The 12,154-nt window shown below is 28.7% G+C and overlaps 5 protein-coding genes and 1 pseudogene across 6 annotated transcripts, besides 1 other annotated feature; 4 read left to right on the top strand and 2 right to left on the bottom strand.

The window, feature by feature from the left end:
* Nucleotides 1–350: 350 nt before the first annotated feature.
* TVAGG3_0347140 (uncharacterized protein) lies at nucleotides 351–1,151 on the bottom strand (the record flags this gene model as incomplete). Its single annotated transcript, XM_051230961.1, has 1 exon — nucleotides 351–1,151. The coding sequence occupies one exon, from the start codon at nucleotides 1,149–1,151 to the stop codon at nucleotides 351–353; it is 801 nt and encodes a 266-aa protein (XP_051100691.1).
* Nucleotides 1,152–1,290: 139 nt separating this feature from the next.
* TVAGG3_0347130 (cell cycle checkpoint protein RAD1 family) lies at nucleotides 1,291–2,058 on the top strand (the record flags this gene model as incomplete). The annotated part of the gene is made up of 1 exon (XM_001303765.1): nucleotides 1,291–2,058. The coding sequence occupies one exon, from the start codon at nucleotides 1,291–1,293 to the stop codon at nucleotides 2,056–2,058; it is 768 nt and encodes a 255-aa protein (XP_001303766.1).
* An 82-nt stretch (nucleotides 2,059–2,140) lies between these two features.
* Nucleotides 2,141–3,092, bottom strand: TVAGG3_0347120 (uncharacterized protein; the record flags this gene model as incomplete). The annotated part of the gene is made up of 1 exon (XM_001303764.1): nucleotides 2,181–3,092. The coding sequence occupies one exon, from the start codon at nucleotides 3,090–3,092 to the stop codon at nucleotides 2,181–2,183; it is 912 nt and encodes a 303-aa protein (XP_001303765.1).
* A 2,739-nt stretch (nucleotides 3,093–5,831) lies between these two features.
* Nucleotides 5,832–6,294: a mobile genetic element.
* A 721-nt stretch (nucleotides 6,295–7,015) lies between these two features.
* Nucleotides 7,016–9,481, top strand: TVAGG3_0347100 (annotated as a pseudogene). The gene has a single exon. A coding segment is annotated over exon 1 (2,466 nt).
* Nucleotides 9,482–9,599: 118 nt separating this feature from the next.
* TVAGG3_0347090 (DNA/RNA polymerases family) lies at nucleotides 9,600–10,292 on the top strand (the record flags this gene model as incomplete). The annotated part of the gene is made up of 1 exon (XM_051230960.1): nucleotides 9,600–10,292. The coding sequence occupies one exon, from the start codon at nucleotides 9,600–9,602 to the stop codon at nucleotides 10,290–10,292; it is 693 nt and encodes a 230-aa protein (XP_051100690.1).
* A 568-nt stretch (nucleotides 10,293–10,860) lies between these two features.
* On the top strand, nucleotides 10,861–11,571 carry TVAGG3_0347080 (uncharacterized protein; the record flags this gene model as incomplete). The annotated part of the gene is made up of 1 exon (XM_051230959.1): nucleotides 10,861–11,571. One exon carries the CDS (start codon nucleotides 10,861–10,863, stop codon nucleotides 11,569–11,571), a length of 711 nt encoding a protein of 236 aa, XP_051100689.1.
* Between the last annotated feature and the right edge of the window lie 583 nt (nucleotides 11,572–12,154).

Raw genomic sequence — 12,154 nt, 5'->3', positions numbered from 1 at the left:
GGAGATACATAGCGTGTGGTGTCGTCAAAGTTGAACAAAAACATGGTAAAAGCAGAGAAATAACTGAAAAAAAAGTAATAAAAGATAATTCTAACAATAAAAAGACAAGATAATATAAGATAGAATCAATATGCATTTCGTATCATATGCATAAAAGAAGACTTGAAATGATAGCAAATTAAAAAGTGTGAAACTGAAATGGTCAGCATGTGAGCAGCAAAATCAGGAGATACATAGCGTGTGGTGTCGTCAAAGTTGAACAAAAACACGGTAAAAGCAGAGAAATAACTGAAAAAAAAGTAATAAAAGATAATTCTAACAATAAAAAGGCAAGATAATATAAGATAGAATCAGTAAGCTTTGACACTCTGATCTGTCTCTATTAGTATGTTCTTTATCATTGCAAATAGTCTGCTTGAGGTACCAACTTTTTTGTTATTTGCAAGATATGTATCATACATGCTTGAATCGTAATGAACGTATGCTGGAGAACCAAACCGAGTCCAAAAGTCCAAAAAATGGTTTTCGTAATCTTCAACTGAGGATTCAGGAGATAATGAATGCCATTCTTGGAGGTTTTGCAAGAATCCTTTGCTAACATTATGGAAATCATGCTTGTCATTCGGATTTATGACAATAAAAGAAGGATCGTACGAAGTAATATCTTGGCTTTGTGGAACAGCTGAAAATCCTGGTGAAAGGCATGCTTTGTATGGAAAACTATAAAACACGCCCCGTGGACTTACTGCAATAACGGCATTACAATCATTAAGCGAAAAATATAACTCATCTGAAGAGCTTCCGCTTAGATTACTGGGTGAATAGTGCGTGAAGTTATACAAATGATTCAGTATTGCTAGCTGGTCATCGCTAAATAAGCTCTGTGAGAAGCTATATGCTCTGATTCCAGGAATTCCAAGTTGTTGTAATGAATATCCAAGAGCAACAGCATTTCTATATGTTGAGGAGTCGAATATTGTCGCTATGCAACAATCCGAAACATTAAATTCAGTGGATTTTGCATTTTCACTCCAATACCTTGAATAATCATTGGTTGGCTTGGGGATCGAATGTACTATCTCCAATGAAGCAATACAAGTTACAATGAAAGCAATGATCCAAAGCAGAGTGTCAATTAAAGTATCTCTCATTTGAAGAATGACAAAAATTTCGATTTTAGATCGAAATATTATAATCACTATTTGATTTATTGTGATATTTCTCAAGAAAAATCCAAAATTTCCCTGGCGGTTATTTAGTTCCCTGGGGAACCTTTGTAAACTATTCAAAATGTTGTTTTCGTGCGCTACAGATTCTCCAAGAGATCTTATTCGTGTAATTTCTCCTGCAGTTTATAAGCAACACAATCAGTTAGGAGTACTAGAAGTTGATGAACACGGGTTTCGGTTTGAAGTTAATGATAATTCAAGTGTTTCAATGAATATCGTTATTCCTGCAGCTAAATTTACATCATATTGCTTTGTCGAAGCTAATCCCGTAAGAATGACTATCAATTTATCCAAATTTCTCTCATGTCTTAAAATCTTCTCAAATTCATCATTCGAAACAATAATACGAGCCAAAGATCTAGTTACAATTGAAGTTGAAATATCAGCAACAATGTCATCTGCCATGTGTTTTGTAAGAACCTTGGTCCCGCTCCCTAAAATCAATTTTCCTCCGATCATTGCAGAGTTCAATGCCACAATTCAAACGAGTGCATTATATGAGCTCTTCAAACTTGTTGGAGCTCCTCACGAAATAGCCATTAGAGGATATTCTACTAACAAGGCGCTTTCAATTACAACAAAATGCGCATTTGGCGATACAAGCGCTGAACTGAAAAATGGAATAGGTGATTTCAGAGGATTAGGAGATGAAATTAACAGCTCGTATTCCTTCCATTCATTCATCCCTCTTGTTAAGTCTTTGTGGATTCTTTCGGGAAAAGAAACATTAATCCATATCTCGAAAGAAGGAATTTTAGAGGTCCAAATCAATACTGGAGACACATCCGAATTCAAACTCAGAATTGAACCTCAGGCTATAAATAATTAATAATTTTTTTTTCTTTTAAATAATTTGTGAAATCATAGTATTTTGATTATTTTAGTAGAAAAAGTGTTTTGATATATAGGACAAGAGATCTTATGAGAAAAATTTAAAATAAAACAGTAAATTTACAAGAAAAAGAGAATAAGCAAAAGTAATGCAAGAATCATAATAACAATAAACCAAGTTCTTTTGTATACAGGGGCTTTGTTTCGTATTGGAAATAATTCATCTATTGGTGTCCTTTCTCTGATTGAAGGAGAACTTCTAGGTGATAATGGAGATTCAACACGAGGATATTGAGGGTAATTTAATTCTAATGGAGGAAGGTATTCCGAATCTAGTGGAATTGATTTTTGCGAAATAGAGTTAGATCGAGATACTATTGGTGTGTTACTGTATGACAAATCAAATGCGTCTTCTCCTATGGAAGTTTGTAAATTATAGTTATCTTCAACGTTTGGTAAATCGAATGGATCATCTGGAGCGCCTACATATGGCAATGAATTAACTCTAGGCATAAATGGAATTGGAGTAGGAGGTCTAAATACATCTCTTGCTGCTTGTGGGGCCACATTAAATTGTACAATCGGCTTTGGCCTTGATGAAGTATTTATGGAATCAAGCATAGGAGTGGTAGGAACCGACTTTGGTTCTGGCTTTTTAAGTAAAGATTTATTTTGTATTTCGGAATCAGGTATTTTTCTAATATCTCGAGGAGGTGATTGTACTTTGGGTTCGATATACTCTGGTGGGCATTTCGCTGAACTTCTTGCTCTTTTTCCGTGGCCTCCATTTTCAAGTTCATCTCGCTTTTCATTTTTTAAGCTTTGTTGCTTCCTTAGATACTCAATATCTGTAGCCATTTCCGATTTTTCGAACGCATAATCTGGCAATCGCTTTCCGCCTTTGCTCGCTGATGTTTTATAATTAGGTGATCTTCGTGAATATACGCTTCCAAAATTCTCTGTCACAGCATCATATTCATGAGGGGCAGCATCTAATGATGATGTGTCACCCTTGGTTTCAGATAATAGCATTAAATTTATTGACTAAATTTTTAATCGTTCGATAAAAAATCGAAACTGATTTTTATTTAAAAGTATAAGAATCAATTTCGAGAGAGTACATATCTTGGTTTACTTATATATAAAGTTTTTGGCGCTGAAAGGAGATTTTTGTAAGAAATGTCCTCATTATTCTGTTTTGAAGGCTTTTAAATTACCTTAGTTTATTTCTATTGATTTTTTATAAAGGACTCTTTATATTTTCGATCACAGCTATGATCGAAAATACTTTGTATTATGACATTAATTAAAATATGCCATCATATACTTCATAATATCATTATATCAGTATATGCATAGGTAAGAAACGATTCTTATAATGCATTCAATATAAATTTAATTTGCAAAAATTCACATAACATTGAGTATATAATAAATACATTTTAAATTATAGAAGATCAACTTTGCATTCTTAAAAATAAAATAAAAGAAAATGTATAATTATTTTAAATTTTTTAGACATATATTTATTATTGTTTCTATATGTAACGAAATTCATCAATGTATTCAGATATGTAATTAGAATTAAAACTTGAATTAATGAGGGATAGAGATTGAATGAACGAAAATATCTATATTTTATAAATATTTTTATGATTTAAATTTAAAAATTAACAGATATTGGGAAAAAAAATATTAAAAATATCAAGAATTTTGAAAAAAAAATAGGGAAAAATAAACAGAAAAAATTTTATCAGCTATAATACTTGATAAATAATAAATTATGAAAAAACAATAAGCGTAATTTTTTGTGGAAAATACAAAATTGAAAATTATTTTGACAATTAATATAAATGAGTTTAAAATCTATAAATAAATAAATTGATAAAAAATTAATCAATTGAAGTAATTTGAATTTTTTTCAATTTGAATAATGATAGTGAAAAAAAAATTGAATTTCGGCAGAATTCAAAATTTTGAAGATTGAAGAACGGATGAACAATAAAAAACTCAGATTTACATATATATTTTTTATTTTTTTTTAAATTATGTGTATAATATTATATTGAAACAAAAAATTCCTATTTTTCATCTTTAAAATATCTATTTGATGAAATTTTTAAATTGAATTAAATATTAAAATTGAATAAAACCATTTTAAATACTTTACAGTATTCAAAAAATTGAGAAAATGGAATTAAATTATTTATCGTAAAAATTTTCTCTATTGTATTATATGTGAAATATTATAGTTCAATATTTTCTATATTTTTTTTAATTATATTTCAATAAAATCTACATTCAGAAGCTATCTCAAAAATTCTAAAGTCTGAAATAAAAAAGTATCCCATGCAATTTAGTACTATATTTTCATTTATTCTATTTGAAACATTTATAATTCAATTTTGAGGAATGAGTTTGAACTTTTGTTGCACTCTAATATCAAAGGGAGATATCTAAATCAAAACCTGCATTGCACAATGTTATAACTCGATAATGCCATTATGTGCTATTCTATCAATATTTTTCAAGATTATTTATGAATTTTCCTAAACAATCAATTTGCAAAGAAAATCAATCAATTTCATTTAAATTTAATCAGATGAAATAACAATCCATTTGATTTCCAACAAATATGATTGTTTTATGAAATTTTCTTTCTTTTCACATTTATCATTGTTTTATTACATTATCTCTATTTTCATATTTATCATTGTTTTATATGATTCTTTTTCTTTTCATATTAATCATTGATTTATAGAATTCTCTTTCTTTTCACATTTATCATTGCTTTATGAAATTCTCTCGATATTATTGAATGCCCTCTTAGCATTGCAATCAAAGCGAATTCGATAGAAATTGTCAAATTCTTAGTTGAGCACTGTTCTGATGTTAACATGAAACTTATTCTCTTTCTTTTCATATTTATCATTGATTTATGAAATTTTCTTTCTTTTCACATTTATTAGTAGTAGGATAGGAAGGGTTGTGTGACTTTTTTTGTTACATCTATATATAGACGATGCATTAAAATATATTTATTTATAAATCATTTAAAAAATTAACATTAATTTTAAAATAATTTATTTTTTTATCTTTTATAAAAGAAGCTATATATAGATGATGTCAGATATTCCGCGATTAATTAAACATTGTTTAAATCCTGAATGGGTTAAACTTCAATTTAAAAATGAAGACTGTGAATTATTAAATGAATATGAAAGCCAAAATAAGCTAATGAGGTATAAATATAATGATAAAGAATATTTAATTTCATGGAATCAATGGAGTCATAATCAAAGACCTCATAAACGAGAAGAAGAAATTGAAAATAATGAAATGGAAATCATTGATGACATTAAAGAGGATGGAATTCCTAAATTTTGTAGAAAAACCTTTAGAACTAAGTTAGGAGCATGTAAACGTAGAGTATTAAATCCTGAATATCTTAAACATCAATTTAAAAAGGAAGACTGTAAATTATTAAACGCTAATGAATATGAAACCAATAAATCAAAATTGAAATATAAATATATTGGAAGTGATGAAAGATGCAAAGATAAAGATAAAGTTTATACAGTTTCATATAATAACTGGCACACGTTAGGGATAAGAAAACATTTAGGAGATTATGGGAAATGTTCTGAATTCTTCAAATCTAGTATGTACGAGAGAGTAAAAGAAATTAGAAATAATTATTTTCATGAATGAAAGATTCACTACCATAATGAAATAAAAAATAAAAAAAATAAACTTTAAAAATTCATGTCTTACATTTTTGAATAATTTATTTTTAATTCGTATGAAATGAGCGTCAAAACTAACAACGTTAAAAAATTAGGATTCACAAACGAGGAAATAAAGGATATATTAGATGAGATGTGTTATGAAGTTAGTAAATATTATTTAAGAAATTGTCAAAAATTTGCCGAGTTATTAAATGATTTAGATTATGATGGAAAAATGAATAAAGATGATGTTATAAATTTCTTATATCCCACATCTGAAGAAGAAAAACCTAAAGAACCTGATGTTTTCCCTGAATATTATGAAGAACGGATTAAAGATGATGAATACGATGAAATTGAAAAACTGGAAAAAATAAGAGATGAAATAGATGAAAAAATTAAGGAATTAAGAGAAGTTGAAAAATATAATGAAAATGAAGTAGAGGGTTTAATGAATATCCCAGCTTCAGAATCAGCAGTTCAGAAATCTCATGAAGAAAGATATAAAAATTATGTCTCAGAATCAACACAAAATTTATTAGATGGTGAAATAGACGAAACACTTTCAGAAGAAGGTACTAAATTTATTCGTAAACATAAGTTACAATTTATTGATAATGAAAAATACCCTTGTATCTTACTTTCACCCCCTCTCGATTCTGAGAAATTCAAAAAAGCTCTTAAAAACGTGACATATGCAACTAATACGATTAAGAAAGAAGATCATGATATTTACACAAATTATTATTTAAATAAATGCACGGGTGTTGATAAAGTTTTTGATTTATTAGATAAAATATCAAAAGAAACCATTGGAACATATAAAATTTTGTGTGATTGTGGTTTCATTATTGAAGATACCAATAATGTTTCATATGAAAGAACAGCACCGAAGGAAGACGAAGTGGAAAGGTCTATACCATTCGTTATTAAGAATATAAAAGATATGAAAACGTATAAGCATTATATTTATTCATTTATTTCAGAAAAAATGGAAGCAACCCATAAAACATCTTCTCATCATTTTATAGCTATTCATACATTCCTTTTCAAAGTTGTGAAATTAAATAAGACAGGAATTAGATTTAATGTATCAGGGTATGCATTCTTGAGTAAATTAAAATGTATTCGTCACGTCGCAGATGATAAAAATTTATGTATTCTTAATTCATTTTATGGGCTTTAAAGAATAAACTTTATTTTTATTTAATTTTTATTCTTACATAAATGAACAAAAACGGAACAGCTAAAATGAATGATAATCAAATTAGAGCAGAAGGTAGAAGGTTATTTAAACGCTTCTATAACATTCCTGATGGTGTTAATCCTAAAACTCGTAGAAGTTATTTAAATGAAGCAATAGATTCATATGAAGGGTTTGACATTTCATCAGAAAGTGAGAGATTAGCGAGAATGTTAAATGTTAATATTGATTTCTATTATTGTGATCCTCAACCAGAAGACGTGGACATAAATAAGGTAGACTTTCCATTAGTGGAATCAATAATGATAGATCCAGAATTTGAAACAGTAAATATTTTATTAACACAGAGTCCATGTGGAAAACTTCACGCTGACAGAATAACAGACGTTGAAGCACTCACCGGCTATAGAGTTTGTCCATATTGTAAAGAAGAAGTTTATTCTATCCGTGATGATCCAGAAAGGAAAAACCAAAGAAGATTTTTAAAGCATTGTGAGAAATGTAAAGAAAATAATGGAAGATTAATTCAAGACGTTCATTGCAAAAGACACAGCAACCATATGCACCACATATTACGAAACAGAAGATATATCAGTGGTTATTAGCTCACAATTTGCAAATATTATAAACCGACAAGATATTATATTACTTTTGACTTTGAAACATTAGAGACTAAAGAAGAATTACAACTTTCTGAGTGTGCAACTTTGAAGCTTACTTAAAACCATTCATGGTATCATCAACGGTTAAATTAAATGATAAAACATATACGAGGAATTTTTGCTTAACTTCGAGTGATTCTTTTATTTCTGATTGGATTGAGTTTTTATTTTCAACCTGTTCATTAGTTGCTAAATCAAATATTGAACAATATGAAGAATTAATGAAGTCGCAAACGGACCAAACGGCGGGGACTTTGTCTCATACATTAAATGAAAAACAGAAGGAAGCATTTAAAGAACTTCTAGATGAGGAATTCAATAAAGTGAATATCATAGGTTTTAATTCGGGAAAGTTTGATTTAAATTTAATTCTTCGTGATTTAAACACTGCAAAATGGAAAATAAAATCAATGCTGGGTTCATCTTCACAATTTAAGCAAATCATTGTAAAGAAAACAAAACTCCATATGAATTGAGATTTATTGACATCAGAAATTATATAGCGGGTGGGACATTAGACCAATTCACTCAAGATTTCGGAAACAATAAATCACGTGTTAAATCCTTTTTCCCTTATCAATTCATCACATGGGAAAATTACGAAGAAGAATTATATAAAGTGGAACCATTCACTCAAGATTCATTTTATTCAGCATTAACCAAGAAACTATATCAGATAGTGATTATCAAATATATCTCAATGATGCTAAAAACTTTAAGAATAGATTAGAATATTTTATTCATTATTGCAATAAAGATGTTGAAATTATGATTGACCAATTGATAAAATTATGAAGAAACATTTGTTTATAAAATTGACATGCTTCATAATCTTTCTTTATCATCGAATGCTTCAATGATTCGTTACGCTTTAGCATATAAAGACTTTAATCCTAATGAAAAATATCCTGAGGAAGAGATAGAATCAAGTTTTGAATTAACGAAAAAGTATTGGAAATATAAAATTGAATCATATAAGAAACAAGATGAAAAAGCAGAAAGGGATACTAAAAATAATGTTTCAATGGATGATTTTCAATACTATCACGATTTAATCCTTTCATCTAAATGCAAAATGTGTGGTAAAGCGTTTACATATGCAAATAAACCAACATTGGATAGAATCGATAATGAAAAACCACATACTAAAGAAAATTGTCAGTTAATGTGTTGTTATTGCAATGTCGTAAAATCAAATAAAGATGAAGATGTTCAACGTTTAAGAATCAATTTAAGAAATTATGCATTAAAAAATAATTTACCAATGACTTTAGATTCAGTTGAAGCTTATCACATTCTCCGTAATGGAATTACTGGTGGTTTATCAAATGTTCAACATCGTGTTAATCTTAAAGGAATCACGCACATTAATAAACTTTCATATAATCCAGAAACTAAAACTGTATCAAATGAGGACACTTCCAACATTATGACTCATTTCGTTGGTGTTGACTTTAATTCATTATATCCTTCATCATTTTCATCTAATCCTCATGATTTCATTCAATATACTGACCATAAAATGTATATGCCGGGAAGATTGAATGGTGTTATCATTTGTGATACAGCAACAAAGAAAGCAAAAGCACTGGGAATAATTAAGAAGAAAAATACTTTATTCGTGGCTGAAGTAAAGGGTCACATTGATGAAAAATACATTAATGATTACATAAACTTTTTACCGATAATAAGAAACTTAGATATTATCACAGATGAAAAAACAATTGGCAGTTTTATGTATAATTACATGAAATCAAACAATCTACCAGTTGACCAGAAACAGAGGAAATTAACTCAGTTAGCATCAACACACAACCAATATCAACCATTTTCTTCTTATTATCTTTGGTATCTAATAGACAGATTTCATTTTATCATCGATGATATTCAATCAATTTTAACATTTACGAAAAACACCTGTTTTAATGAATTTGCGAACAAATTTATGAACGAAAGACAAAAGGCTGAATTAGAAGGAAATAAAGGAAAAAGTTTATTTTGCAAGATTTCGCTTAATGGATCATATGGTTACGATGCAATGAATACACAAAATTACGCAAAGACTAAAATAATGAATGCACAGAAGGCACGCGTTGCATGTATGTCAAATAAGTTTAAAAACATAAGAGAAATAGGTGAAGATACATATCAAGTGATGCTTAAAGATAGATTTTATAGATGTGATACATGTTTACAAGAGGCATTCTTCACTTTAGATAATGCTAAATACTGGTATTTGGTTTTCATTTATGATTTTATGTATAAATGCATGGATGTTAATCGTTTTCATTTCATTGAAGGTGATACTGATTCATCTTATTGGGCAATCGCTGGCGACCCAAGTCTTCCTAACACTCAAGCATTTCAAGCAATTGTTACCGATAAACAATTTTATGATAAAAACATTTTCAAATTCGCACCATTTGATTTCTTCTGTTTTGATGAGAAATTTAAACCTAAATTAAAGAATAAAGCTGAAGAAAAAGCACATGAGAAGAAGTTATTGGGTTTAGCAATTGAGAAACAAGGTGATAACATGGTGGCGTTATGTCCTAAGTGTTATACATCATTCAACGGTTCAATTGATGGAAATGATTTTAAAAAGATTGCACAAAAAATGAAGGGTGTTAGTTTATGACAAAATAAGCAATTAACACCTAAAAAATATTTGGATATAATAAATGATAAAGTGATATTTGATGGTCAGAATATTAATTTACAACTTAAAAACGGGTCAATGACTCGCTTAACAATCGGTAAGACTGCATTAACAGGAGCACACACTAAGGCTGTATGTTGTGAAAATGGATGTTGTATGCCATTTATTTAATACAATTTTGAATAATTTATTTTTAATGAAATGCCACAGAAGAGACAAAAGGAACCGTTAATGATGGTTTTGATACTATGATTCAAAGAGGTGGGCACCCTTAAACATTTATTTTATTTTTATATAAATGGATAACGTAGATTTAAAAATTTTAATTGATGATTTAGTATTTAATCAAAATTTTCTTGATTATTACGATTTAAAATCATATCTCCAAAAATATAATAATAATATAACGGGTGATGATATGGAATATTATTATCCATATTATAAAAATGAAATTTTGAAATATCATAATAAAATAATTTCTGAAATTAAAGACAAAATTAAAAATAATGAATATTCAAAGGGAAAAACTAAATCACAACTTAAACAGTTGAAAGATTTCAAAAATAAAGTATTAACAGAAGAAGATATTGATGAATTATATAAATTATATAATCCTGAGCCGCAAAAGCCAAAGGAACAAAAACAAAAGGTGCAAAACACCCAGGTCCTTCAGACCATAAATGAAGCACAAGCTTTAATTTATGATTCATTAGTTAAACCATATTCAGCCCGACTTTTAAATGAAGATCAACTTTTGGAATTCATCCTTCAACATAAACTCGAAGCGGGAAAGTATATCAAACCTTTATATACAGCATATTTAAAACAAATGAATAGAATACATCCAGAATTAATGAAGGAAGGAATGAAATCCAAAATCAAAGCAGATAAAATTAAACCACTTGCAACACCAAAACCTCCAACGACAGTACCGCCTCCTCCTTCAGTTAATCCTTCATCATTCACTTTATTATATCCATTTCAAACATTAAAGAAGCAAAAAGATTTTAAAAAGGATTTCAAGATATTAAATAAACCAATTGACCCGAAAATTCAACCGTTAAAGGAAAAATTTAGTCGCCCTTCATTTGCTCCATATCCATATTCATACGAAATAGATCATCTGGAATATTCAAAAGGAAAAGTTACTTATTTATTTGCCATTAACATTAACACTAGATATTTATATTGCATTCCGGTGAAAGGGAAAACAGAACAGGAAACAAGAAGAGCTATTACAATACTTACTAGATCATGAAAGAGTAGATAATATCAGGGGTGATGGTGATAAAGGATTTCAGGCAGCTATGGCTCATTATTTCCCACAAATTAATTTTTTCTTTTCATCCTCTCCATATACGTTTCATAATAAAATAGTTGATGCGGTAATGAGAACTCTTAGAGATGCGTTAGGGGTTAACGGTCAGATATACTGGGATGGAAATCATGACTCCATCATACAACAGTTAGTATATTATTACAATAATACATGGCATAGAACATAAACATGAAACCAGTGGAAATGAAAAATGATATTTCAAAAGAATGGGAATATATTAGAAAGCAAATGGAAAGGTTGAATGATGTTAAACGTGAACAAATTAATTCGGGGCTCATGAATTTTAAACAAGGGGATAAAGTTTTGATTCATCTCGATTATGGAAAAACTGATAAATCAATGACAAAAAGAAGACGAAGATTTGACACAATAGCTGAATTTGTTAGATATATTAACGGCAATGCATTAGTTGAAGTTGACAATAAATTAATAGAAATTCCGATTTATTTTATTACTCCATTATATTTAAATAATATTTAATTTTTTTTATTTCGTAAGAAAT

The sequence above is a fragment of the Trichomonas vaginalis genome, chromosome V (assembly GCF_026262505.1).
Source record: "Trichomonas vaginalis G3 chromosome V, whole genome shotgun sequence".
In the NCBI taxonomy this organism is placed as follows: Eukaryota; Parabasalia; order Trichomonadida; family Trichomonadidae; genus Trichomonas; species Trichomonas vaginalis.
The sequence above is the reverse complement of the archived record's forward strand: the minus strand, read 5'-3'. Positions and strand labels throughout refer to the sequence as shown.